Below are 22,365 nucleotides of genomic sequence, written 5' to 3'. Positions count from 1 at the left end.
GTCACCGTGGAGCGAATCACTGCGGCACTGTGCTGGACTCCTCACACCACGAAGGTTTCGGCAGTGACGGAGACATGACCGCCATATGTTTTGTCTGTTCCGCGCGTGTGTGTGTGTGTGTGTGATTATCTCTATTTGCACGTGCGTGTATATGCGTGCTTTTGTATTCGCATAAATAATGCATGTACATGTGGTTGCGTGCCAGCGTGAAAGTATTTTGTACAGTGTCCTATTTTTCAGTTTACGTGTAAAGTGTTTTATGGAGGTTTTCTGTCAGCCTCACCGACACAAGCACACACACACACACACACACACACACGCACACACACAAACAGTATGATGTCTTCACCAACCGCTTAGCTGGCTGAAATTCGCACTTGTTTGAATGCAAGAATTTTCATTGATGAGCAAGAGTATGGGATGGGATGTGCTGTGTGTGGTGTACAAAGTCTCAGTCTTGCCAATATTTTAGACACACGTAAGGTCTTCGCTTTTTCAGGAAGGAAGGTAGGTGGCGGTCATGAGTTAAGCTAGAGATTTTGAAGACATTGATGAATTACTCCTACAAGTGACCTCTTCTCCTCGCCTACAGGTCAGGGGCGCGTGAACCAGCTGGGCGGCGTGTTCATCAACGGGCGGCCGCTGCCCAACCACATCCGCCTCAAGATCGTGGAGATGGCCGCGGCGGGCGTGCGGCCCTGCGTCATCTCCCGCCAGCTGCGAGTCTCCCACGGCTGCGTCTCCAAGATCCTCAACCGCTACCAGGAGACAGGATCCATCCGGCCCGGCGTCATCGGCGGCTCCAAGCCCAAGGTGACCACGCCGGACATCGAGAAGCGGATCGACGACTACAAGAAGGAGAACCCCGGCGTGTTCTCGTGGGAAATCAGGGACAGACTGGTCAAGGTGAAGGTGCCCCGGGCTGGCCTAAGCACTCTCACTCTGTAAAGTTAATTGATCAAACACGAGACTCCCTCTTGCTGACCTCTTGCGATCCATAGATATCTTGGCACACAGGAGTACCAATCGTGGTGTGCGCGAGTCGCTAATGTAACGTAGTAATGTTAGCGGTGAGGTCATTCGCTGCATGAACAGGGTTGTCCTGCGGGGGGTAAGTAGCTCTCAGTATAAAATGCCCGAGTCATGTGGTCAACGGTATTGGGGACGCTTTGCTAATACCGGCAATGATATGATGTGTGCGCGTCTCACGGGAATATGTGATGCGATTCGCGATTAATTTGTGATACAGTTCGAAGAAATTGTTGCTGGTAAAAAAAACATTTAAAATTATACACTCTTTGTTGCCTGAAGATACACGTGACCAGTAAATTGATTTACAATGCCATAGCTCAGGGTGTGACCCGATACACTTATTGAAAACTTTTTTTGTTATTATAACATGGGTATTTTTTTTTTCATTGGAGGTATTGGTGCATCATTATATTATTGCTTCATAAACATTCTTAGAAATACATTCATTCGTAGCGGCGCCACCACATGCGACGGTCAATCTCCGTTGTCTTGCATCAGTTTGAACCAGCGGGTTGCTGCCCAGTCGTGTAATTGTTTGTTTCATAAAACGCCCAAGTGTCACACGATTTTATCCTCCAAATAAATGTTGTACTCATGAAAATACAAACCTTACTAATTCCATGAAATGTCCGTCAAGCAAACCTTCACAGAATTCCGAAAACATCATCACAGTGACCATTCATTTTCTTTACAATTGTCGGAGGATTAGTTTCGAGTTGGTCTGCAGCCATACTCGGTGGGCGAACCATTAAAAAAATCTTCACTCAGGAGATGCTCTGATGGCACTGTAATATCCTTGACGATGCAACCGAAACCACTATCATGAAATTACCTTTCTCGGGTTCTGATCACAAAAAAATAACACCAAGCAACAAAGGTCGCGCTTCTCGCAGAAAATGGAAGCTTTCAAGCAGAGAAGAATACAACCCGAGAGCGTATCTATGTACGTATCTGACGCACGATGCCTCTTGAAGTCCTTTTCGCAAATAAGTTTTAAGGAATCGGAATCCTTTCACTTTCCTTGACTTTATGCATAAAATTTTTACCATTAATGTTGTTGGTTTCGCTCCCCACATGGCAAATTATTAAAATGAAAATAAGACAGACAGACTGACTGACTGACTGACTGACTGACTGATTGACTGACTGACTGACCAAGCGTTCACAGTGAAACCAGTCATGCTGTAAATCCGTGACTTAATGTTGCATGGCACTCATCAATGCCTCAGTAGCATGCATTTAATTCATATCATTAAGAAACATGCACCAAAAATATATAAGCTGAAATACATCCCTGGATATAAGTGAAAATAAATTCCAATGGCTTTGCAACACCACATTCAGATAAGATATAACAACAAGATTGATGCCACTACATTCAATTACAGTCCAGACTCCCTTACTGTGTAGCCTTCATTAATTACATCAGCACCTCCCCGAATCCATCCCTAAGCTTAGCACTGTTGTTTTAAATATACGTCGCCATCGATTCCTGTCCGGGGTTGTGCTGAGGCGAGCCACTGACCACAAACATGACAAGCCCCGGGAATTGACATCAAGGCCCGTATTCTGAAACGCTCTGCTCTCTCACCACGACTATTTTCAAAGGCTACAGAGATGATTAGCCGTGTTCTTCAGAGTGTTTCCTGTAATGATGCGAAAATCTTGTTAATCTGTCACTATATCGTAAAAACTCACTTAAACTCCCGTGTAATTTTAACTAAAGGCTTTTGAAAATGTAAGTGCAGCGCAGAAGTGTTTTAGAATATGGTCCATACTGCTGATACGTGTGGGAGACCAATGTTGCCTTTATTTTTATGTGTTTATATACATTAATGTAATGTATATGTTCTTATTTGTGACCTGAACACAGATATATTCTCTTGATACATTGTTCCTCCTCACGCGCCTCTCCCCTTCCAGCTTTCCATTAGTTTGCCTTCTCACGTCCATTTCACCTTACTTCCATCTCCATTCACGAGCTCCTCCCCTTCCACCTTTCTGTTGTTCTGTTCCATCGCTCTATTCCACTACCTTACACCCACTCTTCTGTCAATTCATCCCTCCACTGCCAGCCTTCCCTCTTCCTACTCCACTCATCCATTTACTTACAGACTTTCATCACCCCTTCTTTACCTCACTCTCACTCACACTATCCACTCAGCCCTCCCGAGAACTGTTCTCCTGCCATCTCTGTGTCTAACATTCCTCTTCTCTCTCCGTGTTCTCGGCCGTCAGGAGGGTGTGGTGGACAAGGCGTCGGCGCCCTCCGTCAGCTCCATCAGCAGGATCCTGAGGGGCGGCAAGAGAGACGATGACCCGCGCAAAGACCACAGCATTGACGGCATTCTGGGTGAGTCCTACCAAAGTACTTGTAATTTTGTCTCAGTGTTGTCCAGTACCCTCCTCATGGCTCCGTGTCCTCACCTTGACACTATGTCCTCTTCACCATGGTCCTGTGTCCTCACCGTGGCCCTGTTTCCTCCTCACTATGTCCCTGTGTCCCTGCACTATATCTCTGTGTCGTAGCCAGGTCCCTGTATTCCCTCTTGTGTCCCTTCTTCTCATTACCATGGCTCTTTGTCCACCTCACCATGTCCAAGTGTTCCTTTCACCTATGTTCTCCTAATACCCTTGTTATTCGGCCGTTTTATCATTATTAGAGTTATGCATCGTTCTCTCACGGTCTCCCGCCTGTCGCCGCTTCCCCGCTTCCTTCGTCCCCTGAGTGATCGCATCGGAAGGAAGACTTGGAGTGTCCAGGTAGAGGGTGGGCAAAATTCCGTTAGTGTAATAAACGTTTTAAGTCCTCGCCCTTCCCCCCCCCCATCACTCTAGTCTTCTGTCCCCCAAGCCACTACTTTGCTCCTTCTTCTCTCTGTCTTCCCATCTCGTCACTTTATCACTCTCTATCCTTATTTTTCTTTTAGTTCATCACTCAATGTTTCTTTCTTTTTTTTTCAACTTTTCCCTGCGTTTACATTTATCTATCGTGTATTCTGATTACTTTTCTCACCTTCAGCGTTTTCTGTTCTCGTCTTTGCTCTTTTATTGTCTTTCTTATATGCACGAGGGAGGAAAACCCAAGTGCAAAGACTAATTCAGTAAAAAATACCCACTAATGGTCTCTCGCATGAAAGAAAAAGAAAGAATACTAGGGAAAAAATACTCATCACTCTCTCATATTCTCCTTCAACAGTCTTGCTAATCCCACCACCACCACCACCATCCCCACCCCCACTCTCAGTAACACATATATTGAGGAGGGTGGAAAGGTTAACCACTGGCCACCACATCCTCCGCTGTTGCTTCGAATCCTCCACTCAGACTGACCGCATCCTGGCCGCACTTCACGCCACACTTCTCAGCTTTACGACATGTCACATTGTGTTGCCAGATCATAAGGGAATCATGCCACTCCCACCGCTCCCACCACTTCCACCTCAGCCCGAGCCACACGTGAGAGTAGCATGGCTTGGGTACACATCACGGTATTCTGGTGCAAGTTTACAAGAGTCCACGAGGCTGTGATTTACTCTGTTTTTTTGCACAGCGTAATGCAGCACAGCACAACAGCCGATCATAATATAATAAATCAATAGAAGACAATACAGCATAGCACAAGACAAGGCACCACAACCTGTCACTCCACATCATACCATATTGCACCACACCACACCACAGTATAACATAATATAGAAACACAAATCAAGGTACCATAGCACAACACGAGACACCGCAGCGTATCACTCCACGCCACGCCACACCACACCACACCATAACACAACACAGCACAACATTACTCGAACTCAGCCACAACGCATTTTATTTTTCCATCACCACATCCCATCCATCCATTCCTCCATCCATCCATCCATCCATCCATCCATCCATCACCACCCCATCATAAACTTCTATTTATCCACGCTTTTACTCACCTGTTACGAAATATACCTTTTACTTCGCCTCCTCACCTTCCCTCCCCTTTTCACCTTCCTCTTTTTTTTTTTTTTTTTTTTTTTTTTTTTGCCCCTATCCATCTCCCTCACCTCACCGTGTCCCCATAGCTTCCCACGCACTCGGATGCCATCATCACCCAACGACAATTTTATTATTACTTTATGTTTTTACTGCCTTGCCTTCCCCGCGGTGAGTGGTGACCCCTGTTGGAAGCGGCTAACCACACAGACCCACGTGGGCGAGTTTGCGGGTGACCAAAGCTACCGTGGCAGCCAACAGCATTCCTATCGGTACTTCGCCGTCCAACTCCTTGCCCTCGTCTTTCTTGCCTTGGTCTATTCGTGTTCCAGTTTATTCTCACGTTCATAGTTCACTAGTGGCTCTCTTCCTACACACGTTTTCTTCTCTCTTTTAGTTCCTGTCACAAATCTGCAGTTAACGTGGCAGTCAGTAGCATTCCTATCACCGTCCACCTCACCACCGTCTCCACCTCTTCCTTGATCTACTCGTGTTCTATCTTGTTCTTGTTCTCACTCACGTAGCTCATCAGCAGCTTCTCCTTCACTGAGCATCCCTCTCTTGTCGTTCCTCTCACAGATCTGCAGTACCCGTGCACTCGTATTCATAAAAGACAAAAGATTTAGATTTCAGATTTAAAGTAGATGAAAGATTTAGAATTCTGAACCAACGTAATGTGTTCTCTGTTAATTCCTGCCGTAATTCCCATTAGTCCCTCCGTAATTTCTGCCAAAAATCTCACAAATCTGCAGTAAAAGTGCACTTGTATTCATAAAGGATTAGTGACTTAGATTTCTGAGCCACCGTCATGTGTTCTTGGTTATATTAATCCATTCAGTAACGCAGACAGTTCCCAATCTTCGTCAAATTACACGTTAGTTAGCCATAATAGAGTCAGTAATAGGTGGCTGTGTTGGATGAAGCACCGGATGATACATAATCCTTTGGTAAGGAAAATATTGTCTAGTGGCATTTGGGTAAAAGTTGAATAATACCATGATACTGAGAAACCTAATATTGTACTTTATAATTCATGGTAGCCTTGCTCTCTTCATGTTACAGAGAAAGGAATATCTCGGAGTTTTTTTTTTTTTAATGGAAATGTAAAGAAGACAAAGCGAAAAATAGATTAAGTTGTTATTTTCTTGATTGCTTGTACGTTTTTTTTTTTTTTTTTTTAATGAACAAGGAAATAGCGGAAAAAGAGTGGATCAGTATATGATAATCTAATAAACACAAGAAAATAAGTGGTTTTAACGAGTAACTTTGTAATATATGAATAAATCTTCTGTTTCGCCTGTAAGTCTTTTAATCTAAGGCAAAAAGAAAAAAAAAAACACTACAAGAAAATTACGCAGAAAGACCGTGTTAATGTCTACTAATCTTATGAGAGAAAACGGGTAATTTTAAAGGAGTGATTTCGTAATTTGGCAAAAAATCGCGAGTGTCGTGTAATTTACGTAGTGTTTTTAGACTCTTCAAGGAAATGGCGGAGAAAGAGCGTATCAATGCCAAATAATCGAATAAGAAAACGAGTGATTTTAAAGAGAAATTTCATGATTTAGTACCAAGAAATTATGAGTACCTGACTATTTTATTAAAGAAAAGCAGTTATTTTCAGGAATTATTTTGTCACTTAGGAAAGAAACAAAAGCAGAAGTAAAAACATTACCAGTTCATCTTTCAGCATTGCAGTTTAGGGGGGACATTTTATCCTCATTTAGTATACATTGTAGTGTTTATCTGAGAGTAACAGATATGTGGCAGGCGTGGCGGCAGTGAAGAAAATAAATTAATTAAAAAAAGCGTGTTTCTCTTTTAGCGCTGAGATTTAGATGACATTTTATTCTCATTTTGTACGTACATTCTTTTTTTTATCTAACCCCAAAAAAAATATGGCAACCGTTGGGAGCAGAGCACGTAAAAAATAAAGAAAAGAAAAAAAAATGTCGTACTCCTTTAGAACTGCAGTTTAAGGGACATTTTATTTTTAATTCTGTACACATTTTACTGTTTATCTAAGAGAGATATGGAGAGCGTGCAGAGTGTGGGGAGCAGAACAGAGGTGGGTATACAGCCCAGATCTGTCCCGCCCCGCACCCCCCCCCACGGCTGTGACACGCCTCGTTACTCCGGTCCGTGGTGTGGTGAGCCTCCGTCAGGGCCACACCGCACCCACACCCTCCATCTCTTGCCCCTGTGTGTGTGTGTGTGTGTGTATGTGTGTGTGTGTGTGTGTGTTTACTCATAGTTGTATTCACCTAATTGTAGTAAGTGGTCTTGTCTTTGTGTCTATATTTGTTCAGTTTTCCCTCAGTAGATGCAGCCTCCTTACTACCTCTACTATCACCTCTTATATGCCATTCAAGATATCTATTCGTATATGAGAGAAGACTTTTTTTTTTTTTTTTGCACGTGTCTGGTCCGTATTATGAAACGCTTTGCTGTCTCACCACGACTATTTTCAAAGGCCACAGAGATGACTAGCTGGGTTTTCAAGAGTGTTTTCATTATTAATATTCTAGAAATCTTGTTAACCTGTCACCAGAACCATAAAAAAAAAAAACTAAAAATCCGTGGAACTTCAACTTGAGCTTTTTGAATGTAGTGGAGATCCAGCGTGGAAGTGTTTCTGAATAATTTTCCTGTATTATGTATGTATGCTGCGTATGAGAGGACAGACCAGCATACCACACCGTGCAGCTTAGGCAGTAATGAGGCATGGAAGGAGTCGCTACCAGTCCTATACAATCTCCACCCTCCTCCCCCTCACTCTGCCAGGCACCGTCCCTCGAGACATCTTCAGGAAAAAAGCGCGGAACAACTTTCATCGCAATTTAACGCTAAAATTGAACGGCGACGCGAAATACGTGGAAAAAGGGAGAGAGAAAATATGTGGAACTGTCTCATTCGTAACTAAATGGACTCACTCCTTTAAATAAACGTTCAATATAAATCAAAGTGACTACATACGTATAATTTTCTTCAATCGCACGTAGCAGAAGAGTAATGGACTGATTTTTACCTTGTTTCTTCTAAATCAGAGATGATCCTCGCTTAGTAACGGAGATTACATCCCTTTTCTTTTTTTCCTCTCTCTCTCTCTCTCTCTCTCTCTCTCTCTCTCTCTCTCTCTCTCTCTCTCTCTCTCTCTCTCTCTCTCTCTCTCTCTCTCTCTCTCTTATTTTTTAGTCGGATTCATACGCGATTTTATTTCGTAGCTTGTAAATCACAAATAACTCTCGTTTAGTTAATCAAAATATATTGCGTTTCTTTTCCTCTCGTATTTTTTTTAGTTGGCGATTCATACGAGGCACGTCCCGCCCTGTCCCGCCCTAGTTCAGTTTTCTTTCATTTCCAATTCCACGTTTTGTCGCATTTCTCCTTTACAATAATCGTGTCAAAGCAGAGAGGCGTCTTTGGCCCCTCCCCGGAAGTCATATTTTGATATTAAGGCACTGAACCAACAGGGAAGGAGAGCGACGGAGGGAGAGGGAGAGATAAGGGAAAGGAAGAGAAAGGAGGGAGGCGGGGTTTAGAGAAAGAGAGAGGGAGGGACACAGTGAGGAGGGAGGCGGAGGGTCGGTCGCTCTGAAGACTCGTGTGTACCCAGCAGATTATTGGGCGACAGTATTGGAACGATCCCAGCCACGTTGCTCTTTTTATTCCGCCGGAGACGAAAAGTTTATGTACCGCGAGTTTGATTTGCTAATTGGATTACTGAGAAGGGAAGGCACCGGTGGGAAGAGCTGATGTATTGAGAGAGAGAGAGAGAGAGAGAGAGAGAGAGAGAGAGAGAGAGAGAGAGAGAGAGGAGGGGGGGGGGATCCATGATATAGACTAAAAGTGACAAAAATGGCATGGAAAAATATAAAGAAACAAGAAATCTACATTAACTTTTTTTTTTCTCAGGTAAAACATCAAGCATCAGTTTTCCATTGCCACTGAAAACCCCAAATTAAAATCTTTACACGCAGTTTACGAGTTTTTTTTTTTTTTTTTTCCTTTGTAATTCATGGCGGTGGTGTCAAATCTACTGTTCTCCCTTCGCGTGTCACTAATACAGAGGTAATTGGTGCTGCGTTATCTGGATTGTTGTTAAAGTTTCCGTGTTTTCTTATTCGTTTCCGTATTTGTTTCCAAGTTTCCATATTTGTAAGGAGGTTCTTTGTGCTGTAGAATCTCGATTGTTTTCTTTATTTCTGTTTTCTTTATTATTGTTTCCAAGTTTCCTTATTGTTTTCTTTATTTCTTTCCTCATTCGTTTTTTTTTTTTATTTCTTTCCTTATTTGTTTCCTTATTTATTTCGTTATCTGTTTCCAAGTTTCCTTATGTGTAGAGAGGTATTTATTTTATATTGTAGAATCTGGGATTATTATTAGTTACCTTATCTGTTTCCTTATTTGTTTGAAGAGTTTCCTTATTTATAGAGTTACTGAGTTATTGTTAACGCTTCCAAGTTTCCTCATTTGTATTTCCCGCTCGTACAATAACTGGGATCAGACGTAAACGGAAAAGCTCACAAACCACGTGTTGATATTTCTCTGCGAATTTTAAACTTCTGATTCAGTGGCTGCGTTGTTTTAAAAAAGAACACGCCCAGCAAAGTTATGGCAGTCTCTCCTCGTAAGACTGAGTTCCGTGACTTCATACTCCTAAAACATTTCGGCGTCAGATTTTGGCTACTGGTGGAAGTCACTCGCTGGTGTTCAGGAGTGTTTTCATGATTCTCTCGATAGTTTAACAAGACACGACCGTACTACCAGAGGGAAACACAGCCATAAAAATGTAACTAATCGCCTCTGTGGCCTCGTAAATTAATTCTAATGAAAGAACGCTGTGTCTAAGAATGCGGGGTCTTTGTGGGAGTAGGATTTATATATTGTACATCTGAGATATTTACTGGAAGGGTGTTGATTTACAAGTATTTAAAAAGGTGAAGATAGAAGTAATTGTTGTCTGAGTATGCTGTTGTAATGACGCTGCCTCTTCACTCTTGTTGAAATATTTGTTTACTGCTTTGTTTACTGGGTTTACATTCCAACCACAATTTCATCCTTGTTACAGTGTTAAGAGATTTGGGTTTGTAACACTTAAGACTTATTACAAGTTTTCAGCTTCATTCTGGTTCATTCGTAACAAGAGGTCCAGTCTCCCGTTATGACTGAAAGTACTTACATTTGCCCTTAACTGCAACATTACTGGGGATCTTTAATTTGCCTGGGATCCGTTTGATTTCACTCAAGTTCTGCTGAAGACTTCATTTGTCTTGCTCAGAGATTACACAGTTTCCAATCTCTGGAACAAAAAACAAAAAAAAAAAAAATCCACAATGAAGCTGTTCCGACCAGAATCGACACATTAACAATTTTGTCAGCAACATTTTGGAAAGCACGTCTTCGCGAGGCGCCAGGAATTATCAATTTAGAAGCAGATCCAATTATGACGATTTTTTTTTTTTTTTTTTCGTGTTGGCAAGACAAAACAATTCTCACAGATCGCTAATTATACTCATTTACCTTCTTGCGCACGCGAATTTACGGTTTCCAACTTCTTTTGAGCCGATTCTTGAAAGTCTGCGGTGGAAAGTAGGCAGAATTTCATCGTGTAAGTAAAATGTTAAGCAAAGGTGAGAAGAAACATGTTATTTAAGTCCGTGTTGAAAACCTGAAGAAAGCGAAATAGTCAAGGATCGTATTCAATTGTGCATCTGAAGTTTCTTTTTCATTAACTGCCGGTGAGATCATTCAGTCTGTACTCTTTTTATGGGTTATGCTCTCTCGGCCTGCCTGAAAGTGTGGCGCTGGTGCTGGAAAGTGTGTAGCCATCAGTAACGAGACTCACTGAGGAAGAAAAGAAAAGAAATAAAAAAATAACAGTTGAAATGTTTTGAGGAAAGACAGACTGAGACACACACACACACACACACACACACACACACACACACACACACACACACACACACACACACACACACACACACACGTATAATAGACGTGACACACAACACAAAACACCAAATAAAAATAGGATTGTACAAAACTGACACACTCTTTGATCCTTCAACCTTCTTCCTCCCGTTTTCTTTCCCTTTCTTCCCTTCCTCTCCCCCTTCACTTCCCCTCCGCTCCTCATCACTCCCTCATTCTTCTCCCCCCGCCTCTGCCTCCCCACCCCCCGTCAGCCCCAGGAGCCTCGTAATGGGTTAGTGATGAGGGAAGATACCCATGACATCAGGATCTCGTTTGAAGTCACCGGGACCTCCTCTGCTCCACCCTTCCCTCTTACCCTTCCCTCTCACCTTCCCTCTCACCTCCCTCTCACATACAGCCGTAGCCTCCCTCCCCTCCACTCTCCTTTCACTCATCTTACACAGGCAGGCAGAAAGCGAGACAGACAGGCAAGAGCACCTACACATACACACACACACACACACACACACACACACACACACACACACACTGAGTAGATATAAAAGTGGATTATGCGAAAATAAGCATACTGGTAACTGAGTAAATTAATAGACGAGTAATAAGTAAATAAAAGCAAATAAATAGACACATGATTACTTAATTTATTTCCCGCGATGCTGTTTTCACCTGTAATTCGCCTTGATAAGTGAATGAAATAATAAAGATGAATATAGTTAAGAGATAGATGAGGATACTGTACGAGTAGGTAAACAAACAGTGCGGGGATAATATTTATGCACAAAGGAAGAAATAAGAGTAGGAGGAGGAGGAGGAGGAGGAGGAGGAGGAGGAAGAAGAGGAGGAGAAAAAGAAGAGGGAGAGGAAGAGGAGGTGAATATTCTTTGTTCGATATCAGTCATATGGATTACCACAGAAACACTCCTCACTTGGCAACACTGCGGGAGCCAGGAGCCTTGTGGCATGAGGAGTCTCGAACTGAAGGATTCACGCGGCGGTGGCTAAGGCGAGCGGAAGAAAGAAGAAAGGCGAGGAAGAATAAAAATAGCGGAAAGAAATTGATAAAAGGAATCGCCTCTTTTGTTAGTGGAAGTTGTAAGAGGGATTAGAGGTGAAGGGAGGGAGGGAGAGAGAGGGAGGGAAGGAAGGCGTGGCGGGTGTCAAGTCAGGGCGCGTGTCTTGCTTGGTTTTCCCACGGCTACCAAGGTGTCTGATCCCACACAGCCGCCGCGGAGAAAGGTTCGATCCCATTGACTCGCTCCACCATTAATTCCGAGCCAGAAAGAAGTCAAGTCAGTCTTATTCTCACTCGCTAAAACATTAATCTATCTCTTTTCTCTCGTCCTCTCTCTCTCCTCTCTCTCCTCTCTCTCTCTCCTCTCTCTCTCTCTCTCTCTCTCTCTCTCTCTCTCCTCTCTCTCTCTCCTCTCTCTCTCTCTCTCTCTCTCTCTCACGACGTTATCATAATACCAAAGTTGTTACTCCTCTGATATCCATAGCTTAGACTTTATAAATTTAGGCGCGCGTTCAAAGTATGACTCTGTAAGACACTACTGCCAGCGAAAAAGAGCAGCGAGACTCTTTCCTGCCTTTAGTTGTATTCCGGCTTCATAATACTATCTTGAGTTACTCGCATAAGGTAACAAGTGGTATACTGTCACTAAGAGTCAAATAGTTAATCTCTGAGCGGTGTGGTATATCTCTGGTGAAATTCATGTCCGAGGAAAGGCTGGCAGGAAGACTTTACACGTATTCTCTCTGTTATATAAGAGAGGTTATGGTCGAAGGGAATAAAACTAAGAACAAAATGCCCACTAAAGGTCCCAGTGCCTCAAGAAGACGGTCCGAAAGCAAAGTTTGAAATCACATTGTGCAGTGTCTTGAAAACTCCCTCTTGAAAGCGTTTGATTAGGAGGAAACAGTAGGTAGGCAGAAGGTTCTAATGTATGCTAGTGGAAGACATGGAAGATTGAGAATACTGCAATCCCTTAATTCAACTTTTACATTAGGGAGATGGACGGAATAAGGATGAGAGAAAGTAGAGCTTGGTCCATTAAACAAATCTGCGTGGTGTCTCATTGCTTAGTTATAAACGAAAAGGTGAGAGAACATAAAGGAGGAGGAGGTGGTGGTGGTGGTGGTGACGGAGGTGGTGGTGGTGTAGGAGCAGCAGGAGAGTGGAAGGCATCAGAAGGCCAATTAGGTCATGGCTTATGATTCAGACTCTTTATTCTTCCCTCTCTTCCTCTCACCTTCCCTCCCTTTCACCTTACCTTCCTTCCCTCCATCACTCCTTCCCTTTCTCTCCCATCTAAGCTTCCTTCCTTCCTTCCTTCCTTCCTTCCTTCCTTCCTTCCTTCCTTCCTTTCTTCCTTCCTTCCTTCCTTCCTTTTCCCCGCCCCATCCATTCATCCATCAATCCATGCACTATCTCACTTCATCCTTCCTTCACTCCCTACCACACCATCTTCCTCCCTTCCTCTCACTGTCACACACATCCTGTATCTTTCTCCTGCCCCCCTAGCATACCCACCTCCCTCCCTCCCAGTCAAACAGCCTCCCAGCCTCCCAGCCTCCCAGCCTCCCTCACGCCCCATACCTCCCTACACCTTCCCTTCTCTCCTCCCTTCAACCTCACACTTTACCTTTACCACCACGACCCCTTTCTACGCGGCGATACGAGGCAACACATCATCTCACTCCCTCAGGAACGTAAACCCAGGCCCTCAAAACCCACGTCAATTCAACCCTAACGTAATCGGTCCAGAAAGGCGATCCACAGGCCACGTCTCGTCTTGCTAGGGCTGTCGGCTTAGTTGAGGTAGTCGCCAACCACTTTGTAGGTGTCAGCTTGGTGAAAGAGAGAGAGGCCGCGAGAGGCTGTCATAGGGAAGGGCTAAAAGAGCACTGCCATCCGTTACTCACTTAGGCAAACACCTGTTGGCGTTAATACGACGGTAAACACTGTCCATCTTGCTGGTGGTGGTGCTGAGAGAAGTGTCAGGCCTTACCTTGCCCTGCCTTGCCTTGCCTTGCCTTGCCTTGCCTTGCCTTTAGATTTTCGTTTTCCCTGCGTGATGATGTGTGTGCGGCGGAGTGGTATGGTATGGTGAGGTGTGTGTGTGTTGGGTGGTGGGTTGTGGTGTGTTGTGATGGATGTGTGTCTGTGTTGTGGTGTGTTTCGTTGTGTTGCACTATGGGGTACGATGGTGATGGGTGTGTGTGTGTGTGTTGGGTATGTGTGTTGTGTTGTGTTGTGTTGTGTTGTGCATCGGTTCTCTAGTTGTTATGGTTCTTGATTTTTGTTTCATTGTTGTGTTTGTTGCTTAAAGATATCGTTTGATATTGTCCGCTTCTTTTATCTTTGTTTTCTGTTAATTTAAGTCTCTCTCTCTCTCTCTCTCTCTCTCTCTCTCTCTCTCTCTCTCTCTCTCTCTCTCTCTCTCTCTCTCTCTCTCTCTCTCTCTCTCTCTCTCTCTCTCTCTCTCTCTCTCTCTCTCTCTCTCTCTCTCTCTCTCTCTCTCTCTCTCTCTCTCTCTCTTCTTCTCCACCACCACCACCACCACCACCACCACCACCCACCCACCCACCCACCCACCCACCCACCCACCCACCCACCCGAAGTGTCATATCCAGATCTTATCTCCCGGACGGCTGGGGCTGAGTGGCCACACCCTCGCGGCACCATCAGAATACACACAGAATACACAACACTTCACCTGCTAGGACCTCGCCAGGAAAGACAGCCACGCCAACATTTCAAACGGTTCGCTGCGTCGTGTTTCTCCTACGGCCTCTCCCTCCCCCAGCGTCAGGAGAGATTAGCATAGAACTAGACGAAGGGAGGGGAGGGGAAGAGCATCAGTTGGTAGGACATGTGTGTGTATTTCATTCCATCTCACCTGACTGTGTTTACGGAGGGTTACGCTGCGAACTCTGGTAAACTCTGGAACTCCCTGCCTGCTTTTATATTTTCCTCCTTCCTATGACTTGAACTCTTTAAGGAGGGAGGTTTCAAGACACTTATCCTCCAGTTTTGGATGAAAATTTTACCTTTCCTTTAGAACTGACACCCCAGTGACCTTTTTTTATGTTTGTTGCCCTTGACCAGTACCCCTTCTTACATAAAAAAATTAAAAAAAGTTGAGATGTGGGACGGAAAGAGCAACAGCAACAGCAGCAGCAGCAGTAGGTAGGACGTATGTGTATTTCATTCCATCTGTGCTGTGAACTAGTCTGATATGAGACAGGACGTTATGCTGGAGTGGCTTGGAATAGAGGACCGATGCAGAGGGTGATAATGGTGATGCTGCTGTACATAACTCCCGCCAGACATGTCCATGCGATCAGAAATCTCAAGAGAGGATGGTAAAGGGAAATATTAGGCGCTAGAAATGGAAAGATGAGCAAATGTTGTTGTGAATCTGTGTATTTGGTGTGACTTTTGTATAAGTATTAGTGGCGGCGTAGTGCCCATGAGTATGAGAGAATACGAGACGAGTTAGAAAGTCGTAAGAAGTTGAGTTAAAAGAAATAAGGTTTGCATCGATTGAGTATTTATGTATGTCCACACCCGACCTGCTGAAGCTGCTCTGATGTTTGAATCTAATTACGTTTAGGAGAAGAAAGCAGAAAAAAAGCAGGAGAGAAAGTATCACGATTCATTAAGCAATCACATTTGACTGAGTACAATGTTATGTTAAAAATAAACATTATTCTTAGCCTTCTAACACTTCACGCCGCAATATCTTAGTTAGAAGCAACAGTGGGATATACAGAAGCAAGATTTATTCAGGGACACGAACACACATGATAAAATCTCCAGCAAAGATAATATAAAACTATTAAGAGGAATAGAAAAGAGAATACGAATAAAAGGACTTAATAGTTTATGCGGAATAAGAAACCTGAAGTGAAGGGGGATGGTGGAAAGACGGATCCAGTATACACACCTGCCTTCACACCTGCCAGGCCGCCTCCTCACATCACCTTGCCAGCTGCCCGATGTTAAACACTCTGGAGGAAAACCGCAGACTTGACCACACACACACACACACACACACACACACACACACACACACACACACACACACACACACACACACACACACACACACACACACACACACACACACACACACACACACACACACACACACACACACACACACAGAGAGAGAGAGAGAGAGAGAGAGAGAGAGAGAGAGAGAGAGAGAGAGAGAGAGAGAGAGAGAGAGAGAGAGAGAGAGAGAGCAAAAACGCTTTAAAGATTAACACAAAATCACGTAAGAACATCCACACCTTCTTTTTATTTATTCCAGATCTGTTTAAAAATTCTCTTGAGATTTTTTTCTTACCTCTTTTATATTCCTTCGTCTTTTCATTCATTTTTTTTTTTCATTGCCGTGACCTCCAAGTTCCGCCTTTCGGTTTCTCTGCACGCAATATTTTTTTTTTCTTCTTATTCTTCTTATTCTTATTATTTTATTACTGTTTTCCTGTTTGTATTGCCCACTCCGTGCCGCGCGTCATTTTTCCTCCTCGTAGTCAACATGAAGCGAGGACGAAGAATTTCACATTATGTCCTCGGGAGTGACGTCATCACCTCTCACGACGCCATCTTTTACTTCCTCTGTTTTCTTTCCATTCCATTATTACGCTCTCTTTAGTTCTTTATTTGCATTCGTATATTTATTCATCCTGTGGTTTTCCTGATACTTCATCACGCCACCACCACCACAACCACCTTCTCCTCCCAGTCCTCCTCCTCCACCACCACCACCGCCACCGTCTTTCCTACCTCCTTCGCGTCTCATCCTTGAATCGCGTCTTGTCTAATCATATAGTAATTCCCAAATCCAATTAATTATATCCCGGAAATCCCAACAGACGAGTAAGTCATTGGCCTCTCGATAAATTAGACAAACCAAGGGTTGGCTCATTAATTCCTAGGCACGTACCGCACCGACCCCCCGCCGAGCGCCACTCTTTTGTTTTTCTGACTCCTGTGGCGCAGTGGAGGCGGCAGCAGCCAGCGTTGCCAACCCGACGTGCGGGGAGGCGCGAGTGACGCTGAGGGCCGCGGGGGAGGGAAAAAATGTATATACGAGTACATACGAATATCTACATTTTCATCTTTGCATTCTCCTCGGTCTTTATATACTCAAGTCATTTATTTTTATTTTCAATTTCATTATACAGTCTTAGTTTCTCTTTGTTTTGTGTTTTGGCCGCGTGTTAGTGCTGCTTGGCGAGGCACCAGCACGCTAAGCACTGCTTCTTGGGGTTTTTGTTTCTAAATCACGCGGCGGGTGGCAGCAGCGGCGGCGGCGGCGACGGTGTGGCTGCATGGGAGGCGTGCAGCGACGGTGGATTCCTCGGCTAATCATGAGCCGGGGAGGCCATACGGGCTGATCGCGTCCGGCTGCTGTCTACAAAAGAACCGACGATCGAGCATTCACCATCGCTCAACGACTGTCGTGGCTCAGACTCCGCGGCGCGGCGGGAGCCACACGGACCCCCGCGGGGCTCCCCGAGACCCGCCACCACCTGCACTGACAATTATGCACATTTTATGATTGTTTACAGCATTGCAGGCTTCTGTTTATTATTTATTGTTGCATTGTTATTCCGAGCAGATTGCCACAGGCCGTATAAAGCTGTTCCCTCGCCCACACTAAACTATTTTATTCATGGCCAGAAAATATACATCGAAGTGCCATTTCACTTGCTGGTTCCCGCGTCGCAAACTCGGGACCAAACCGGCAGCCGGAGCGTGAGGCCTGCAGTGCCCCTAGGACGCGGCGGCCGAGAGGCTGTTTTTCCGCGGCCGCCAGCTCACACCATAGTTCAGACTACCCTTCACACTCCACCAAATCAGGTGTTGAAGCCCGCTGCGAATTCTTGTTCCTGGCGCCCCCCGCCGCCGCCCCGGCCAGCCAGCGCCAGGGTGGTCGCGCGGCGAGGCACGCAGGCGGCCCAGTCCGCACTTTGTTCCTTGGCCCTCCAGGGGCTGCAGGACCCCTCCAGGAGACCGTAATGGTGAGCTATGGCTGCCTGTGAAGTGCTGGGATTCGGAGAAATTGATGCCTCCCTTTTTTTTTCCCGAGGACCTTGTAGGACTGTGAGAGCTTCCAACTCCTGGTTTGTTTTTTAGTGCTGTTAATTTACACCAGCTTCCGTCATCAGCAGCATCTGTTTACCATATCTTCACTCACTGCCGCGTTATTGTCGCTTTGTAAAGAGCATCACACAGCGCCGCCATTTCATTCTTTGTAAAAATTACTTCACTTGTCTTGTGGTTTTTCACTCTCCGTATGACCAGACGAGTTACAGGCGCTCCACACATTCTCCGCCGCTAATCCTCCCGCGTTCCCGTCCCGGCCAATCCACACCTCACCGGGTTTTACGGCGCCTCGTCTGGTCTTAGCAAATCCACGGTCTATCTGCCGTCATTAACTCACTCTTAGGATTCTCCATAGCCCTCTGTCAGCCCCTCTGGCCAATCCTCGCCGGTGCCTCCGTGAAACTTACGGTAGACCTCTTTCCTCCCATAAAGTTTAGCGGTATTTCCTGCGCCTGGTGGAGGTAGCCGCGTCCACTCCGGGTCGCCTCACCCGTAGCCGTACACCGTTGACCTGGCGCACATAATTTCATCATTTTGTATATAATAATTTCTTTCTTTGAACGTGTCATTATCGAACGGAATCAAATATCTGAGGTGTAGTCAGGCGTGTCCTTTCTCTCTCTCTCTCTCTCTCTCTCTCTCTCTCTCTCTCTCTCTCTCTCTCTCTCTCTCTCTCTCTCTCTCTCTCTCTCTCTCTCTCTCTCTCTCTCCTCTCTCTCTCTCTCTCTCTCTCTCTCTCTCTTCTCTCCTCTCTCTCTCTCTCTCCTCTCCTCTGATAAGGCGCCCTACCAGCCACACTTCATGGACACATCCCCGCTGGCCTGGAGGTGTGAGGGGGCGGCCACCTCCTTCTTATCTGTTCCCGCTACATAACACCTAACACGAATACTAAGTGATGTATGCATGATGTAAATTAAATACTTCACAACCTGTTGTCGTATTCATCATGAGGAGGGACGGGCGCGGTGCCCTGTGTGGTCCCCGCGGCCCCTGTGCCCTCCCGCCGCTAGGGCCAGACTCGCCTGCCGCCCCAGTGAAAAGGGAGGGAGAGGGCCGATGGGTTGCGGGAGGCGGGTGGTGAAGAAATCCATTATGTGCGTGATGTCGAACACGGTGTGGTGCTAATAGTGGCCAGCGCCATCCCCCACCCGCACCCCCGCCACCCACGGCTGCCCACCCACGCCCTCACGCCAGTGCCGCTTCTACTACCTACCTTTTTCTCTCTCTGTCTCTCGGTCTCTCTTTCTCTCTCTCTCTCTTTCTCTGCTATACTCGTACGTCCACGGCCACCCATCCTCTCCCACGACCCTCCACCGCCCATGACCATGTGATCCACGCAACTCCCACCGCTCCACCGTTCCACCTGATGCTCTCCACATGTACCTACCTACCTACCTACACACACACACACACACACACACACACACACACACACACACACACACACTACTTTTCAGTCATATAAACCATTTTCTTGCCATTCACTGTATATACCACCTACGAAACTCTCTTGATAATAACAACAGCAGTAATAATAATAATAATAATAATAATAATAATAATAATGATAATAATAATAATAATAATAATAATAATAATAACTGTAATAACTAAAGTGAAAGGCGACGCGGCACACCACACGCAGAGTGAAACTGGAAACATTAACATTACATTACATTACAATCGAAACCTACCTACGTATTATAATTTCTTTTTTTCTCGCACCGTTATTATCTTCATTAACTTTTTGATGCCCACTCGCTTCTACTCATTTCCAGTCGCAGCGTAAGAACGAAAAGCGAGGAGGAAGAAAGAAAAAAAAAAGCCAGCGAGAGCACGAGTTTCTATCACCCCACACTAGGACCTTTGGTCAACATGGGTGGTGCTGGTGCTGGTGCTGGTAGTGCTGGTGCTGGTGCTGGTGCCGGTGCTGGTGGTACTTAAGAGAAATCAACTGTTCGACTTCTCTTTCACCACTGCGAAGAAAACGAGTCGACAGTCAAGAGCATTCACTGTCGAGGCTCGCAGACTAGTTCTCGTTGGGAAGAAAAATTAACAGGTTCCCGCACAGAAAACCCTCCAGAATCACTTAAAGACTCGCCCCGACGCCTTGTTGTCCAGAAACTAATCTATTTTCTCTTCGATTCCGAGTTGAGGACCACAGTATTCTCCTCTTATGTCAAGGGCGGGGTTTTTGGGGGAGAGAGAAGAGAAGAGATGGGCGGGTAGGAGAGGAGGGAGAGATGGAGATAGAGAGGAGTGGAAAGCAAAAAGGGATGGAGGATAGAGGAGAGACGAAGGGAGGAAGATGGAGAAGAGAATAGTGGAAAGGAAACGCGAATTTAGAGGATGGAAGAGAAAAGAGAAGAGAAGCGGGGTGGGGAAGGGATGAGGAGGAGATGGATAAGGAAAGCAGTGGAAAACAAAAATTAATGGAGGATACAGGAGAGGAGAGGAGAGGAGAGAGGTGGGTAGGAGTGGAGAGGAAATGGAGATGAGAGGATAGGAGAGGAAAGAAAAAGCGGATGGAGGAGAGAAGATAGAAGGGAGGAGAGGGAGAGAGGAGTAAAACAGAGAGAAAGGGAGGGAAAGAGAAAGGGAGGAGAAGGGGATGAAGGATAGAGGAATAAGCGAAAGGAAAAGTGAGGGAGATGGAGAAGGGAGAAAGTGGAGGGAGACAAAAGATAAAAAATGAGAGAAAACCGAGAAAAATGGAAAAGGGTAAACAAGAAAAGTAAATAAGCTGATGAGGAAGAATACAGAACAAAACAATAAAGAAAGAAAAGAAAAAAAAGGAGAAACTGAACGGGGGTAAAAAAAAAAGCAAGAAACAAGAATATAAACAAACAGAAAACAACAACAACAACAACAACAAACCGTTAGAAAAATATTGACGACACAGAAACTGAACAGATCGAATAACAGAATGCAGTGATGAAGAGAAAGGAATTAATTATGACACAAGGTGGAATCAGAGAGAGAGAGAGAGAGAGAGAGAGAGAGGAATGACAGGTTACAAGGGCGGTGACAGACTAACTAATCACGGTACAATAGCAAGACTCTCTGCCACAGGTCACCGTCCACGCTATTTTTCCTCATTATCTCTTTGTAGCCAGTCCTCCTCCTCCTCCTCCTCCTCCTCCTCCTCCACCACACACGCGGGAATAATTTGCTGCTTTGCTTCGACAACTAACGCGCCAGCAAGGGAGAGAGAAGGTTCGGAATCCACAGCAGGTATTTGGGTATTTATTGTCCCACTTAATCACTGAACTGCCCGCGCGTTGAGCCCAGCCTGTGTGTGATGCCTGTGTGGTCTTCCTGTGTGTGTGTGTGTGTGTGTGTGTGTGTGTGTGTGTGTGTGTGAGATTGAATAGTCATCATCCATAGTATTTTGGTGGTGATTTTTTATTTTTTTTATTTTTTTTTTTAGAGAGAATGTTAGTTTTCTTCTTCTTCTTCTTCTTCTTCTTCTTCTTCTTCGTCGTCGTCGTCGTCGTCGTCGTCGTCGTTGCTGTCTTCTTTTCTTTCTTTCTTTCTTTCTTTCTTTCTTTCTTCTTCTTCTTCTTCTTCTTCTTCTTCTTCTTCTTCTTCTTCTTCTTCTTCTTCTTCTTCTTCCTCTTCTTCTTCCTCTTCCTCTTCCTCTTCCTCTTCCTCTTCCTCTTCTTCTTCTTCTTCTTCTTCTTCTTCTTCTTCTTCTTCATCCTCTTCCTCTTCCTCTTCCTCTTCCTCTTCTTCTTCTTCTTCTTCTTCTTCTTCTCCTCCTCCTTCTCCTTTTTCTTCTCCTTCTTCTTCTTCTTCTTCTTCTTCTTCTCTTTGCAGTCTCTATGGCATAACCGTACATCTTTGCCAAGTTGTAGATTGCTTTCATTTCCTGCTTATCTGTGTGACTGTACTGACTGGCGCTGAGGACTTCCACAAACCTAAGAACTTCATATCAAGCACTACAAGGTCAGCTTGCGCGTGGAGATTTGTACGTGGCATAAAACACCAATCCAACCATTTAGCTTAGGATTTTGATTTCAACGCATCATAAGTATCAATCCATAATCGCGTCTATACAAGGTGTGAAAAACTTTCAGTGCCACGGCATCAGTTTCGTTCTGTTTTTTATGCCTTTAAAGGATGTTAACTTTAAGATTATATATTGATTATAACCGAAGCCTTGGAAATTATCCCTTGTTACTTAATCACTGCTATAGTAACTCTACTTAATATACTCTGACCAGCACTATTGATAGAGTCTTGAAGTCTTGAAAATCATCTCTAGTTGATCATCCAGTATCATGATAAAAACATGA

At 44.8% G+C, this 22,365-nt stretch overlaps 1 protein-coding gene across 6 annotated transcripts in view; it reads left to right on the top strand.

Moving 5' to 3' along the window:
- LOC135094557 (protein gooseberry-neuro-like) overlaps positions 1–22,365 on the top strand; it is a 199,517-nt gene that overhangs the window by 166,504 nt on the left and 10,648 nt on the right. For 5 of the 6 annotated variants that reach the window (XM_063994800.1, XM_063994790.1, XM_063994766.1 and 2 more), the window contains 2 exons: positions 593–906; positions 3,271–3,385. In XM_063994800.1, the coding sequence (XP_063850870.1) occupies positions 676–906; positions 3,271–3,385 (346 nt within the window). In that variant the 5' untranslated portion in view covers positions 593–675. The remainder of the gene's footprint in view (positions 1–592; positions 907–3,270; positions 3,386–22,365) is intronic. The other variant, XM_063994781.1, reaches the window with a different exon arrangement.

This window comes from Scylla paramamosain, chromosome 3, assembly GCF_035594125.1.
Source record: "Scylla paramamosain isolate STU-SP2022 chromosome 3, ASM3559412v1, whole genome shotgun sequence".
Classification (NCBI taxonomy): domain Eukaryota; kingdom Metazoa; phylum Arthropoda; class Malacostraca; order Decapoda; family Portunidae; genus Scylla; species Scylla paramamosain.
This window is presented reverse-complemented; position numbering and strand designations above follow the sequence as displayed.